This window comes from Lepidochelys kempii, chromosome 3, assembly GCF_965140265.1.
Source record: "Lepidochelys kempii isolate rLepKem1 chromosome 3, rLepKem1.hap2, whole genome shotgun sequence".
NCBI lineage: Eukaryota > Metazoa > Chordata > Testudines > Cheloniidae > Lepidochelys > Lepidochelys kempii.
In genome coordinates, this window is record NC_133258.1 from 166,034,522 (window position 1) to 166,051,497 (window position 16,976).

General features: G+C 39.9%; 1 protein-coding gene across 3 annotated transcripts in view; it reads right to left on the reverse strand.

The window, feature by feature from the left end:
• The window catches only part of RPS6KC1 (ribosomal protein S6 kinase C1), a 107,888-nt gene that overhangs the window by 45,945 nt on the left and 44,967 nt on the right, over nucleotides 1-16,976 (reverse strand). The window contains exons 1-3 of one of the 3 annotated variants that reach the window (XM_073338925.1): nucleotides 14,437-14,548; nucleotides 8,584-8,705; nucleotides 5,007-5,099 (exon numbers count right to left, since the gene is read on the reverse strand). The exons of 1 other annotated variant lie outside the window; for it this stretch is intronic. In XM_073338925.1, the coding sequence (XP_073195026.1) occupies nucleotides 5,007-5,099; nucleotides 8,584-8,649 (159 nt within the window). In that variant the 5' untranslated portion in view covers nucleotides 8,650-8,705; nucleotides 14,437-14,548. Of the gene's footprint in view, nucleotides 1-5,006; nucleotides 5,100-8,583; nucleotides 8,706-14,436; nucleotides 14,549-16,976 lie in introns of those variants that run through there. One more of the 3 variants, XM_073338924.1, reaches the window with a different exon arrangement.

Consider the following 16,976-nt stretch of genomic DNA (forward strand, 5'->3'; position numbering starts at 1 on the left):
TTGTGGCACCTTGGAGACTAACCAATTTATTTGAGCATGAGCTTTCGTGAGCTACAGCTCACTTCATCGGATGCATACCGTGGAAACTCCGTATGCACCCGATGAAGTGAGCTGTAGCTCACGAAAGTTCATGCTCAAATAAATTGGTTAGTCTCTAAGGTGCCACAAGTACTCCTTTTCTTTTTGCTAATTCTTAGTGTTTCAGATTATGTTATATACATTTTAACCATGAATCTATTGAACAATAAACCTAATTCACACAAGTCTTGGCAGATTGAGCCTGTTACTGATATCAGAATCATCAGGGAAAATCCAGATAAAAGTCCACTGAAGCCAATTGTGTTACTCCAGATTTACACCAATACCGACTACATCAAATTTGGCTGTTTGGGGAAAAAAGTGATGAGACATTGCTTATAGTAGCATAGTCCTTGCTTAATGAAATGTGCTTTTAAGGGATACAAGATGAATCTTTAAACAAAATGAATCTAAATAACAGAGGGTTGCCCACTAAAGAATAAGACATTGGGCTTGAAACAGCATTGTTAAGGTGTCTGCAGTACCACAGCAAATCAGTTTCTTCAGGGGCTGATTATAGTTTCAAAGTAAAGAGTTGCTTGGGGGGCAGAAACTCAGCATAGATTCTACAACACAGAAATATTTTTTACTAAATAAGTTTTGAAAGAAAAAAGTTTTCTACTTCAAAAAGAAATCTGCAAGTTTAAGATGCTTTATTGTGCTCATGTAACTGATTACATTTGGTCAGGGGGTATCTATAGCAAGACACACACAAGCCCACTCTTTGGCATGGTACATTCATGCTCACAGGAGTTACACTCACATATTCACAATAGATTCGAGCCCTGAACATTCAAAAGACAAGAGCCTCATTTTTTGATTAGATTAAAACACCATTTTCCCAAAAAAAACCCAACAACAACAACAAAAATCTATTCACAGGGGGGCCCTTCCCCTTTTAAAAATATAAAAGCCTGTGGCAAATAAAGCAGCACACCGCTTACTTTTGAAGCAAACAGCCCAAATGAAAAAAGATAAGATAAAGCCATGGCCAGAATTTTCCAGAATTGACTATTGGTTTTGGGTGCCCAGCTTGAAGGAGCCAGCATTTCAGAAAATGATGAGCACCCCATTTTCTGAAAATCAGGCCCTTTCTGGGCATCTCAATTGGCGCACACACACACAAAAAGTCACCCCATTTCCTTTTTACAATCTTGGCAGCATATCCAACCAGGGACTCTCGCAGTGTTTGAGCAAAATTCCAGAGAAGCTGTTTTTTCTGCGTCATCATTGGTATACCACTGTTGCAACTCCACGACATCTAGCAACAGTGGGAGCACTAGGATATAGACTGGTCACCAGCATTTTTACTGTACTATCATCTAGATTTGTTTGAGCAAAGTTAGACACCACAGTGGTAAAAATTCCATTAGTCCATCTCCATTAGCACACTCATTGTTATTAATACCAAGGAAGTTGTATCATGACTAGAACAAAGATTCGGAATTTATCAGAAAAAGCTCTGTGTGATGCAGACCTAGTTACCCCATGTTGTGTCCCAAACCATTATAAACTACTTTAAGGCAACTGTGCTACAGTTCTGAAAGATCAGGCTGTCACATGATTTTGCCCCTTCTTCACAGACAAAACACATTAAAATATGGTTTGGGCTAAATGTTGCAAATGGATGCTCCCACGTGGCTGCAACTGAGACAAGACCAAAGTGTCACGAGCCTGCTGATTTGTACTCAAGCACAACAACACACAATATAGTGTGTGTTAAAGTACCTATTTCTCAGAAAACCCTGCTTTTGAGATGCCATTTGTTTCATTTTTAAGAGGACACTGCATCCTGTAGATGCTAACAGCACATCACAAGCCTGTTCAGGGAAGAGCAAAAACTATTTAAAGAGTTCATATGAGGGAGACCGGTTAACATGGGATATCTTGTTTTGCAGCCAGGAACAGGCTGACAAGTTACAGATATAGACGACACCAGCTGCTGAAATGGATCAGGAGCGTAGCAATGGTTTGGAGAGGTACACACAACACATAAAGGGTGTTTCCTGCATATGGATGTTCTCCCACATCTTGCTCTAGCAGTGGTTTTACAAGGGAAGCAGCAATGGGCACTCTTCGGACTTGTCCACACTTACCGGGAGATTGATAAATCGGTGGTCGATTTAGTGGGTCTAGTGAAGACCCGCTAAATCGACTGCAGATCGCTCTCCTGTCTATCCCTGTACTCCACCGGATTGAGAAGAGTAGGGGGAGTCGATGGGAGAGCGTCTCCCATCGACATCACATAGCGTGGACCCTGCGGTAAGTAGGTCTAAACTACGTCGATTCACGTAACTCAAATTGCATAGCTTAGATCGAATTTCCCCTGTAATATAGGCAAGGCCTTATACCCTGTGCCATGCCTTAGCAGTGAGAGATGAGACTGTCTGCTCTGCAGAGATATTAAAGATCCCATAGAAGGAGCAGAGGTTTGCCTCCATATCCTTGACCAAAACTAAATGTTGTGCCGTGCACTGGCTGAATACCTATTTATGTACTCTAGCCCAGTAGTGTCTGCTTTTCTGTGATGAGTGAAACTTCAGAGTATTACGGGATCCTTTGGACAATCTAATATTTATAAATTTACTTGTGACCTGATGTCTGTAGTACATACACACTTGTACTCCCTGGAATATGCTTGCTTTCAATGTCACTAGTTACATAAGTAGTTTACGCACATGTTTAAGCTCTCCCAAAATTGGAGCCTTAGAGTGAGCGTATTGGGGGTGCATGAAGAAATGGGACATAAGTGTACACAATGATTTACAGTGAAGGTAAAAACACTGTCCCTGTACTACATATGTAATAAACACTATTATGTTTTATACACACACATATTTTATATTCATACAACATACTGTATGATTAAGCTCCTTTGGGGCAGAGATTGACTTTATACTTGCCTTAAAACACTAGGTACACTTATGACACTATAATCAAATGATAAAAACAAAACTATATCTCAGAGTAAGATTAAAACTTAGAAGAAGAGTTGAGAGCCTGGGAGCAGGTATACAAGCAGACAGATATCTGAAAACCTCTTGCTCCATCTCTGAACAATAATTCAAACTTAACTCTGCCAACTATGGCATACTAGCTGGCTGGCTATACAACAAAACACTGTTAGAATGCATGTCATGCTGATGTCTCCAATATTAAATCGCTTGTTTTTTGTTACCACAGTAACCTTGTCTCTTTGCAGAATAAGTTCGGATTCCAGGATCTGGATATATCAGGCTTGTACCTAGAAGCTTGCTAAATAGGAATCTAGTGACACCTGGGAGATTCAGGTTTCAGAGAGGTAGCCGTGTTAGTCTGTATCAGCAAAAACAACATGGAGTCCTTGTGGCACCTTAGAGACTAATAAATGTATTTATTTATTGATCAGATGCATCTGATGAAGTGGGTTTTAGCCCACGACAGCTTATGCCCAAATAAATTTGTTAGTCTCTAAGGTGCCACAAGAACTCCTCACTGTTCTTGCTGGGAGATTCAGTTAGCCCATGGAATAAAGGAGCTTGGCCCTACAAGGTGTTGAGCATCACCTCCAAGTTACTAAGCATTTCCAGTATTTTGTGGTCTTTAAAACTGAAAGACATTTGAAGAGGTCTTACTCCACCTCTTTACAATAATATCATAGCCTTGTATGCCCAGGTATGGACAATTCCTAAGGCTCTAGGCTGCCTGCTCCATCTCTCCTTATGGGGGATTATGAGGTTAGGTAGTTCCTGGAATCCCCCATAGTCTTAAAGATTTATACAATGCACACAGCTAACAGCTATAATCAGCTTATCAAATTGGTCTTTCAATTGCTCCTTAATAAATATACAGGGAGAGAAACACTGAATAGATTAGACACTTGCCATCAAATGAAAGGAGATACAATGTATGTGATATTATAGCTAAAAGGTCCTTGCATGTTGTGAAAACAAGGTTAAAATCTGTGTGTATATAGCCCAGAGGAGACAACATAATAGTTATGCATGCAATTAAAACAGCATAGGCAAAAAAAAATCCAAATTGCTATGTTCAGTCTAACAAAAGAGGAACAAATTCAGAACGAAGAGTATAGCAGCAATTTTTAATAATACAAGTTACAAATGTGTCATGTGACCTGAAACACGAAGCACACAAGCCAGCGATCACTCAAGGAACAATCAAAAGGCATCAGGGGAATGGAGTGGCAACAAGGAAATGAGTCATTACAAGTTGAATTAGTCGTCGTCTCATTACTGAATAATACATCATCTTAAATGTACTTGGTAAGGGGATAACTAATCAGCGATATCAAAACAGTGCAGCTACTTTATGAGCTGTTATTCTTTCAGTCACTTAATTGGGCTTGCAAAAGATCTGTATGGTCCATTACAATTTACACGATAGTCGGATATTACCCTGAGATTTTGGGAGATTTTATCTGAATGAGTCAAAAATTAGTTTGACTTCTTCTAGATCTCTGCCTTGGCTGGGGATTTGAATTCCAGGTTCTAAGAAGAGAGAAAGCAAATCTCTTTTTCACAGGGGTTCCCCCTTCCTCAAGTCTCCATATTGCACTGACTGTGGTAAAGTGCATGAATTTTTACCCTTCTGTATTTCAAATAGCCATCAGTTTAATAAACTGAAAATGTATCAACATGTCCTTATCCCGGTATTGTAACCATGACATTATTTTCAAAAAGCAGGCCCCATCCTAATGAATGCCACCAAACATGTACCTTATCCTTTAGCTCAAATATATTTTGCATGACCTTACATGAATTGCTTAGATAAAAGCCTTTTTTCTTCTACTTTTGTTATTTTAAAGTGCAGATGCATTTGAGTCATTTTCCCCTTTTGTTTCATATCCTTAAGATCCACAGCTTCAAAGACAAAATGTCAGCATGCAGTCGATTTATGACTGAACTCTTGAAGAGACACTGAAGAATTACCTTGTCAATCACCCCAAGGACTCTGAAGGCCTTCAGTTCCTCGGCAGGGCTCCTTAGGTTCCAAGAGGGCCTTGAACTTAGTGATCCTGGAGGCTAATGGAAGATATCAAAGATTACACATCAATCAGGGCGGTACTTGAAGGAAGACTGCCTGCTGTAGCAAATGCCAGGCCGAAGGAAACGAAATTTATCATAAATCAGAGAGAGTGGAGATGAAAGGAGAACTTTTCTATTTGTCCTTAAATGTAAGAAAAGTTGCAAGTAAATAAATCAAGATAACATTGAATTCAAAATTTTAAAATAGAAAAAGAAATGAGTTTATATAGTTTCCAATGGTTTGCAGAGGTAATGAAACTTCGTAACAAACAGCTGAGCTCCCACCTGGCAACAATAATCAATCATAGTCTTATAGTTATTCTGGATTCACAATAGTTCAGGTCTTAAGGGACAGGAAAAAGGAAATTAGAAGCTTTATAAATTACAAGAACACAAAATACAGAATTCTTAACAGTGCTCTTTTTGTTTGATGGCAAGTGCTCTCTACTCATGTCAGTCATAAACCCTGATGTAATAAGGTACACAACACAATGATCCCCAAAACAGCCTTAGCCAAAGGTAGCTATGCATTACCCATCCAGAAATAAGTCACACTGAAACAGATGAGTGCGCATGTTAACTATTCAAGTAGTTAACACGTGTATTTTTGTCCCCACTGTGTTTTGTGACCTATCAGTATGTAACTTACCCATTTTATGTGTCAGGCATGTGTGTTCACTGCTATATACACACACTTGCAGAATACAAGCCCTGCTATTCTCTCCAACTTCCTTCCATACCTGAAGTAACAGAATTTCACCTGAAAACTAAAGTTTGGACTTTACTCCCGACAGCACTTGTGGTGAAAAGGGAATACATTCTGCAATTTGTAGCACGAGCTCAACTAAAGAAGACAGGCTACCTGCAGTGTTGTGCTGTGCCCCAGGGGTTTGGGGTGGGAGAAACCCAGCTGAGACCTGCCAGAAACATCCCTTGCTCCATCCCTTTAGAAGCCACAGAATGGCTTCTATTGTGTCACTGAGAAAGGAATCCAAGCCACAGAGAACACACTCCTTTCTGCACTAACCTGCTTGTCTATGTTAGATTGCCAGGTGATGGCTCTCTTCCATTTGTCTATCCAGCAGTTGTGGCAGGAGGGGAGATTCGGTTCAAGTGTACGCAATTCGGGTCAGGGACCTGTATTGGTTTACTTGCTCCACCGATCACCATGCACACCTATGGCACTTGAACAAGTCATATTTTCAAAAGGGTCTAGCCACTTACCTGCCCTAACAAAGAATAATCAGATCCTTCCCCCAAAAAAATCAAGTATGCAGCTTCCACACAGAGCCACAGACCCTAACCCGCTACCTACAAATAAGACAGCTTCCAGTGGCTTTATCGATTAAAATAATTGAACTGAAGCAAAGCTCTTTTGTAAAGTTTATCTTTTTCCCTGTGGAGAAGTCCAGTTTCCTGAACAAGGAGGAAAGGAAAGTTCCAAACCTATCACCTTCAGCAGCTACCGTTGAGGAAAACTAACTCCAGATGAACCCACCCTGCCAGATGGAAATAAAGAGCTAACAGCAAGAAGGAGTGAAGGGAAATCGGAGGTAAACTGTGATCCAGAATAACAAGACAAACATTCCTGAAAAAGAGTGAGCCTCTGAGCCTGGCAAGTAACCACTGTCCAAAAAAAGCCACCCTCTTTATTCTCATCTAGACAAACTTCATATCAAACACTATGTATGTCAACAGTTGAGGGCACGTGTCACTATTCTCACCATATGTTTTCTTACGATTGCTGTAGACAAGAAGATCAGCCATGTTACCTAATTCTTGAGAGTGACAAATCAAGGTGTCAGTTTTATTCCCTTGTTTCTCTTTTTGCCCACAGTGATGCCCGCCTCCTTCTTCACAGCACTTAACATGCTCTTTTATGCGTCTCAGTTGTCACCACACTCCCACTTCTGATCAAAACTCAGTTTCCATCTCTGTGGGCCATTGGACAGTGGTTGTTCCCAATGTAACAATCTATGTAAATTAATTCCAATGATCTCAAATAAAAGCAAAAAACTTTATTTGGCGCAAGAGTAGAAAAGAGACAAAAATCAAGAATGAATAAGTAAAATAAAATAAATGCTTAGATACTAGCACAATAGTGCCACTAGATGGACAAAGTTTGTGCTATGAAGGAGATTAAGTCAAGAGCAAAATTTTACTCAGCTAAAGTCAAGCTTCTTCTAGCTAGTCAGTTTTGAATGGTATCAAGGAGAGATGCAGGTTTCTCTCTTTCCTCCCCTTTTTCTCTGGATGTATCCCTTTAAGATCTGCAAAGGAGGCATTTGTCCAATTCAGTACTAAAATGATAGAGGGCAGTTCCATTGCCCTTGGGGGTCCTTGTACAGTAATACCTCTTTCTTCCTGTTACCCAGCCATAGTGAATTTTTACTATACAAACTGTAATGGGTCCCTCAACTTGTTTCCCTGCTCAGATTCCAAAAATACTGGGTTTGCATTCAGTCAAGATTTGCCCCACTTCCAAGAGCATTTGGCCAAGGAAAGGCAACCAGCAGGTAGTTCACATAACATCTCAGTTTAGTTTTGACACCTCTTGAAAGAGGGTGGTTCATTGCTATGCAGATGCAGATAACAGACCACAGTGTTACAATTCTCTCAAGTACAACTGATACAAGTAGTAAGACATTAACTCTCACAAAATGTTTCTCATTTAGAATGTCCCCATAAACGTATCTGTGGTCTCTTAGTTCCCCTTCAAAACAAGACTGGAGAGGAGAGGAGTGGGGGTGGGTGGAGGTTAAGATTTACTTTGGATTAGGGAGCTTAATTTTATCTGAATTTTCTAAGGCTTTGCTTTTTAACTGAAATAATCTCCTTAAACTGCTCTTAGGGCTGTGAAAAATAAGACAAAAGAATTTTCTGCCCTTTTTGTCCTTACTTGATACAAATGTAGACAGACAGAAAGTTTGACACTTTTATGTTTGCTACCTGGGAGCAGTCATTGACAATCACACACAGTTTAGTGTGACTGCAGCAAAAAAAACAAACTAAGAACAGATGGGTCCCAGGGGAACTGGATTGGGAAGGGCAAAGTAGAGATCTATTAAGAATGTCTTGAAACAGGATTTTTTTTTGCACAAGTAAGCTCAGCTAAGGATATCAGCTTAAAAAGGTGGAAGTTACCTCAAAAAGCAATTTAATGCTGGCAGAAGCTGCTGAATTCTCCAACTCAGTTTACTTTATAAACTGCGGAGTATGAAGTAAAAATACTTAAAACCCACTGACAGCACTTTTTAGAACCAGGTATCTTGCATAATACTACAAAAAGTAAACTAAATCAAGAAGCACCAAAGAATTTTTTTTTAAACCCTATATAAAGTTACCAGAAAGAACTACTGTGTTTAGGGTACATACAGAAGGTTATCTAATTTTAAAATCAGTTTTGAGATAACTAAAAGCCAAGAAATTCAGACAGACAATCTTACAGATCCAATTTCAGAGAAATGAAACTGAAGCCTACCCCAGAAACTGATCCATCTTCAGAGAAGGATTTCTGGTATAGGCTGGAAATTTTTTCAGCACGCATTAGATATTCTGCGGTCTTCTTCTTCACTGCTTCTCGACGAGTTGGACTTGACTCACCTAGATAGAGTAACAGAAAATGGTGAGGTTCTTTGTTTTTGTTTTTTTTTAAGTGTTTCCAAACACTTGGAGAAAGATTGACTTGATTTTGCAGTCTTTGGATCCAGCCTTATTCATGGATTCTGATAGCCAAGCCTACAATAATATTCGATTCCATGTTCTTGGATTTGGGTATTCTGGCAAAGATACAGTTTAAGCCTCATTACATACTCAAGTAAATGAAAACTCTTACATTATTTTTGCCAATTTGGTGTCAGTTTCCATAGAAACAAAATTAAGAACCGGAGGCAGCAGTGAAATGGACTCTGTATCCATGGAAATCAGATTAGTGCATATACGGTAAAGGTTATAAATTACTACTTTAAAAAAAACAGAAGAGGCAAAACTTGCTTATTTCCATCCTTCCAACCTATACTTCCATGAAAATGGGGTCAGAAATGCCACTAATAGCCGGGTGAAACCGAGAACTCACACAGATTTCAGCTGCTGGCTGACCCCTTCCTTTTTGGCTAAGAGGCTAATAAGTTTCAGATGGTCACCAGCCAGGATGACAAGATGAAACCACTCTGCCCGCAGGCAAGATACAACAGTAGCAGCCTGATGAGAATTCAAGCCCCCTCCCTGCAGCTGTGAGTCAGAGCGGGGCTTCTAAATAGGCATGGTGCCTGAATCTTACAAGCAGCTTCATCATCTTTCATCTCAACCACTGGTTAATAAGGTTCTGGAAATTTTTTCCAACCTGTCAGTGTTGTCTTCCATTTAGGAAAGAATAAACTGAATGTTTCTTGTTTAAACAAACGTAAGCTATTGATAAGAGCACTGGTATATATTGTCTGTAAACATAGGCGGGTATAACAGGCCAGGGGAGGCTAAACCTCCCCTAAGCCAAGCTCTAGCAGCCCCACCCATACTCCACCCTCTCCCCCAAGGCAGCAGGAGCTCAGCTCCAGACGGAGGTCAGAGGCCCGGCATTGGGGCCAATTCTGAGGCTGGTGGGGGATCTGGGGCAGTTCAGCGGGGGCACCTCTGGCTGCAGGAGGGGGTGCTTGGGGCTCGGGCAGAAGGGATGGGGCCTCATGACTAGCCGCCCCAAAGGGGGGGCTCATGCGCCGCCCATGTGTGTAAAAATGCAAACAATATACTTTTTAAATTCTCAAAACTTGCTTCCAGTCCTGTTGCTTCTGTCTGCAGAAGGAAACTTAATCTTGTACAGATGTCTGCAACTTCCTTAGAGACAGTCATCAGCCCCTTTGACATCCATCAAGAGCTGGTTTTCTCAGGAACAGCTAATTTGTTTATATTATTAATATTTGGCTTCTCTTCAGCCAGCAATTTCAGTTCACCAGACTAGTATGAAAGTCAAGCTACTGCTGTAATTATTGATTATGTGTTTTTAGTCTGAATGTTTACCACTGTTTACCTATTTTTCTCCCCAATGCCTCAGTTATTTTAGAGCAACTAACACACAAGACAGCATGTCCCTTTGAGTTTTCGTTGTTCTCTCCTATTTTCATTCAACATTAATTTTACTTTGTCACTCAGGATAGGAAAGAGTGTAGTAATATTTATTTTTCAAAATATTAAATTTATGAGTTATTCACTCATTAAAAACTTAACCATACCAGTAAGGACTGTATTTGCAAAAAGGGTTCTATTCGAAAGGTTGTCACATCTCTCTCGTGGCTGACAGGAAATCTGATCTCAATACTTACCAATTCAGGCTTTAAATGCTTAAACACAAGGTCTGTCTTTGAGCCAGAATAAGAGAATCAAATACGTTTGTGGAGCTGGGTTTATTTTATTTTATTTTTTAAATTTACATTAGTTTGATCTCTAATTTTTAAAAAGCCAAGAAAGGTTATGAAAAAATACCAGCTGCCTATCAGTCCAATCACTTCTTAACATACCAAGATTTTCTGGCACATCTAATATATAGCACATGTGGACCATGTAAAGGAAAAATAGGCTACCAAATTCCAAGAAGATTTGAATAATAAAATGTTTAAAAAACTGTGACAAAACACTTAGATTGTGATGACGAACAATCCAGAAAACTAAACGCAGACTCTAGCATTTATCCCAGGTTTTCATTTCTTGTAGCTCCTCACTTAAATAAGATATTACAATAAGATGATAGACAGACAAACTTCTATGTTCAAGATCTTTCGCAACAGTGGTGCATACTTCACACGTCAGAGAAATGCAGAGAGGTTGTATTTGTATGTTTTATAGGAATGAACTATTGATCAAACTAGCCAAACTTTTTCAAAACTTAGGAGGGAAAAGTAATTTTTTCTAATACAAGCTTTTTATTTTAAAGTGTTTATTTGGGAACATTTTATTCATATTTCCAACAGAGATCATGTGGTCACTCTTCAATATGGAGCCCTGAATCATTGATATGAGCATCTTTTATTAAGATTTACACCTTAGAAAGATTTTTTTTTAAATAGTAACAAACAGGAATTGTTAAACCCCTTGACAACTGATCATACAAGCTCACTCTACAGGCCATTAGCCTCGGATCCACTGAGGGTTACCAAAAGAAACTACACCATCCGCTCAAGAAACTCCCTGAAAAAGCACAGGAACAAATCTGCACAGACACACCCCTAGAACCACGACCAGGGGTATTCTATCTGCTACCCAAGATCCATAAACATGGAAATCCTGGATGCCCCACCATCTCAGGCATTGGCACCCTGACAGCAGGATTGTCTGGCTATGTAGACTCTCTCCTCGGGCCCTACGCTACCAGCACTCCTAGCTATCTTCGAGACACCACTGACTTCCTGAGGAAACTATAGTCCATTGGTGATCTTCCAGAAAACACTATCCTGGCCACTATGGATGTAGAAGCCCTCTACACCAACATTCCACACAAAGATGGACTACGAGCCGTCAGGAACAGTATCCCCGATAATGTCACGGCAAACCTGTTGGCTGAACTTTGTGACTTTGTCCTCACTCACTATTTCACATTTGGGGACAATATATACCTTCAAGTCAGCGGCACTGCTATGGGTACCCGCATGGCCTCACAGTATGCCAACATTTTTATGACTGACTTAGAACAACTCTTCCTTAGCTCTAATCCCCTAACTCCCCTAATCTACTTGCGCTACATTGATGATATCTTCATCATCTGGACCCATGGAAAAGAAGCCCTAGAGGAATTCCACCATGATTTCAACAATTTCCATCCCACCATCAACCTCAGCCTGGACCAGTCCACACAAGAGATCCACTTTCTGGACACTACAGTGCTAATAAGCAATAGCCACAGAAACACCACCCTATATCAGAAACCTACTGACCGCTATTCCTACCTACATGCCTCCAGCTATTCCTACCTACACGCCTCCAGCTTTCATCCACACCACACTACACGATCCATTGTCTACAGCTAAGCTCTACGACACAACCGCATTTGCTCCAACCCCTCAGGCAGAGACAAACACCGACAAGATCTCTATCAAGCATTCTTACAACTACAATACCCACCTGCTGAAGTGAAGAAACAGATTGACAGAGCCAGAAGAATACCCAAAAGTCAATTACTCCAGGACAAGCCCAACAAAGAAAGTAACAGAACACCATTAGCTGTCACCTTCAGCCCGCAACTAAAACCTCTCCCGGGCATCATCAAGGATCTACCACCTATCCTGAAGGAGGATCCCTCACTCTCACAGGACTTGGGAGACAGGCCAGTCCTTGCTTACAGACAGCCCCCCAACCTGAAGCAAATACTCACCAGCAAGCACACACCACACAACAGAAACACTAACCCAGGAACCTATCCTTGCAACAAAGCCCGTTGCTAATTCTGTCCACATATCTATTCAAAGGACATCATCATAGGACCTAATCACATCAGCCACACCATAAGAGGCTCATTCACCTGCACATCTACCAATGTGATATATGCCACCATGTGCCAATAATGCCCCTCTGCCATGTATATTGGCCAAACCGGACAATCTCTATGCAAAAGAATAAATGGACACAAATCGGACATCAAGAATTATAACATTCAAAAACCAGTCAGAGAACACTTCAACCTCCCTGGTCACCCAATTTCAGACCTAAAAATGACAATTCTCCAACAAAAAATCTTCAAAAACAGATTCCAATGAGAAACTGCAGAATTGGAATTAATTTGCAAACTGGACACCATTAAATTAGGCTTGAATAAAGACTGGGAGTGGATGGGTCATTACACAAAGTAAAAACTATTTCCCCATGCTAATTATTTCCCCTACTGTTACTCACACCTTCTTGTCAACTGTTTGAAATGGGCCCCCCTGATTATCACTACAAAAGTTTTTTTTCCTCCTGCTGATAATAGCCCACCTTAATTGATTGGTCTCGTTACAGTTGGTATGGCAACACCCATTGTTTCATGTTCTCTGTGTATAAGTATATATCTTCCTCCTGTATTTTCCACTGCATGCATCCGATGAAGCCCACGAAACCTTATGCCCAAATAAATTTGTTAGTCTCTAAGGTGCCACAAGGACTCCTCGTTTTGTTTTTTGTTTTTTTTAAAAGAGTTGCATTTCATCTGATCAGTATCAAAGCTCTCCCCACATCCCACCCCATTCACTGGGATGAAATCAGCCATGTCATTTTAAGTGTTTACAAACTGTGCTGCAGAAGCAAGATATAAAAGTGTGGTAATGATGATGACAGAGACCTTTGAATAAAAACCCTTCGAGATTCCTCCTCTTTTTCGCTCTCTCTCTTTGCATTTGCTACAGAGCAGCTGTGCCTCACACAGATTCACATGAATGAAAATATTAAGGCGAGAAACCACTCACTTAGTTTATTTTCCATATGACTCTCCTGTAATTATTTTGTAAACTCTTCACACAACAATATATAAAAACATCTGCAAAAACAGGTAATTAATGTGTCAAGCCAAACTAATGCATTTTTATGGTGTCCATGCTTCGTCAACTGTAATTAGAACTCTTTTTAAGCAAATGATGATGTGTTTGTTGCAATGTGCAAGTGGTTATTTTAGATGCTCTGTTTACTGTTACCGCAAACAGAATATAAAAACTCTACAGCTACTTCGCTGCGCATAAGCCTCCATCTAAACAAGCAGAAGCAGTCTGCTCCCTCATTTCCCAACAGCTTTGTATATTCCCAAGTAATAAAATACATTTCTTAAAATCAAACTTGGTGTTAGATCAGCTGGCCAGGACACCTCTGACCCATTAGCGGTACTCTATAAATACAGGATAATAAGCCAGCAGCTAGCTATTTAGATTTTTAAGAATTATTTAACTCAGACACTCACAAAAAAAGAAATTCTCAACAATATTCAAATAATCTGGAGGGTCTGACATAGACAAAGAGCATAAATATTGGATACCATGCCCCTCCTTAGTCACCCTGTGGTCAACTGATGAAAAATGAGATATATAGGCGCAAAAAGCATTTTCACAGAATAATTACAAGAGGTAGCACATGGGATACTAGGAATATTATGAAGAATATCTGGGTTCTAACATGCAGTGAATATATCTTTCAATTGTCAATCTGCTGGATGTCGATGTGCTGGCTACTCAAACCCCAGCTGGTTACTTGTTTAGTCAGAAGATCCTCTTAGATATAAAAAGGAATTATGTTGAGGTGTTGGCAATGAGCTATTGAAAATGACTTTATAAAATAAACTTGTATTTAAAGTTTACAGATCAGAAAAGGCCTATAGGTAAACATGTACCTTGATCAAAAAGTCCTTTTGGTAACCTCAAAATGTGCTTCAAATACTTGCAAGAAGTGCCCTGCAACTTGCGTCATTAGACATTTGAGTGACATGCTGCATTTCCCCAAGGATACTGGACAGCATGGACTAAGATGGAAGATTCAGATTGCCCAGGTAGATAGGTAAGTAGCAGGTACTAACAGAAAGAGGAAGAAAAAAGAAATCACTGAAAAGGTCTGCAAGACGTTTAAAGTTAGATGTATACAGCATCATAGGGTCAACAAATGGCTTATCCCCCATATAGAGAGATGCAACCAACAAGCTTTGAAAAAGGCACAGTAATCAAAAGGAGGGTGCCAGCAAACAACAAGTATAACATAAGGTCAGAAATGCGCTCTCTCTCGCTCTCTCTTTCTCATTTCCTTCTCTCACCAACTGTCTAACAACCTCCAAGCCTCCACCTGTCTCATAAGTAATATATTATAAATCAGTTCTTTCTGACGCAAGCACATCATGCCTTCGTACATGCAGGAGTTTGGTTGTACCTTCATTTACCTCACAAGAAGAAAAACACCTTTAGGGCTTCTTCTCTGCTGTTCGGTATACTTAATGCTTTATATCTTCAAGGGACTGCAGACATGTTAACTATTGTAATTAATACAGCAGAGATGAAGTATTATTTTGATGTGAAAAAGAAAGGTTAAGCAACTTGCCTAAGGACACAGTAAATTAGCGGCAGACTCAGGATTAGAAATCAGAAGTTTCTAATTCCCGATCTTATACTTAGTCCAACAGACCCACACTGTTTCTCTCTTGGCAAGTGGGAAGACAAGGCCATCTCCTCTCCCTCCATTCCCCCCCCTCCTTTAAAAAAAAAAACAAAACATGCTAGACTAGAGTGCCATGTTTGGCTGCTAAAGAGCAAAAGGGAGAAAAAGTGAAAACTTGTTCTGAAGATTAAAATACAAGCTTCCAAATGAACATCCATTTCAAAACCTGCTCATCTCTCCCACTCAGATCCACTATCATACTTAAAATACACTGGGAACTTTTAGATCTTGAAGTGCTTTACAAAGGTGGGTAAACCCCATTAGCCTCATTTAACAGATTGGAGTAATTCAGCTACACAGCTGTTCAGACACTTGCCCAAAATCACACAGCCAATCATTGGCAGACGCAGGATTAACACTCTGGTCTACCGACTGGCCCATGCTTCCATCAGAGATACGCCTGCCTACTTCTTGGCCACAATTACGGTCACCTTTGATTCCCATCCCTGGAAAAAAGGGCAGGTAGATTAAGGGTCACATCTTAAAAAAAACACGGCCCTTCATGAGAATCACTAAGTGCATCCAGGAATGGGGAAAAGAATCAGATTCAAAGAGAAGATACCAGCTAGGTGAGAAATTGCTGTTGCCTAATTATGCACCTGAATCTCCTGCACAGATGCAATGCCAATTGAAGGACACTAGAAATAGTATATTTCCTTATCACTTAAATAATATCACTTATCAAATAACTTTGATGCAACATATATGATGGAATATATCCAGTTATCCTGGATTTGGAAAACCTGTTGACTGGACAGAAGCACTACAAAAGCAGGAAAAATACATAATATACATCTTCAGAGACTCCAATAATTCCTCTAGCACAACCAAAATTGACATCAGGATATTTTTATGGTACAAACTAAGCAGGAAAAAACCTCAAAACACACACACACACACACACACACGTCCCCTTTATACATCATAAAACACAAATCTGTTTGTTTTGTTTTTTTTTAAAAAAAACCTTTGCGGGTCACCATTAACTTTGTTTTTTTATACACGTTAACAGTGAAGAAACTTGCCATGGGCTCAGAAACTAGAACCCCTTGTTTCCAGTAATTCAAGAGATAATATCCATCCAGATATAGACTTGAGCCCCCCTGCACATTTTTTAAGAATGAAGACTGCGGTCTCTATTAATGTGACCACTGAACAAACCTACACTTTTCTCAACCAGTTGGTGAGCCAGGGGAGGCTACCCCACCTAAGTAGGTTTATATTATATATATATATATATATATACACATAAATAAAATACTACATAAATCTTTATAGTTCAGACCAAACCTCCAGTTTAAAAATAAGTCAGTCAACGTTCCAGAATGAGCTTGGTCCATCTCTTGCAAGATGAGACAATCGCGTTGGAGCATCCCATTTCAGGAAGTGAGATTCGTGAGCTATTTATTCTTGTGAAGGAAAAACAGATGCACTCCAAATGGATCTGATTTACAATTAAAGATCAAACTAAACAATCACCTCTTCTACCAAGAATGTACAAGGAATGTTACGAAAAAAGAATAACCTTGCAAGCTCCTTGAGAGACGCTCCTATGTGCATCACTGAAACCAAACAGAACCACTTCTGTTCACCTCAGAGACCAGCACAGCCATCAAAGTTAGATTTTTACATTATTGCCAGGGCCCTAGCCTAGAGAAAAGAAGGGCCTGGTTTTTTTCCCCCAGAGTGATTCATGGCAATTGATTGAGTTTCAAGTTAGAACATTCC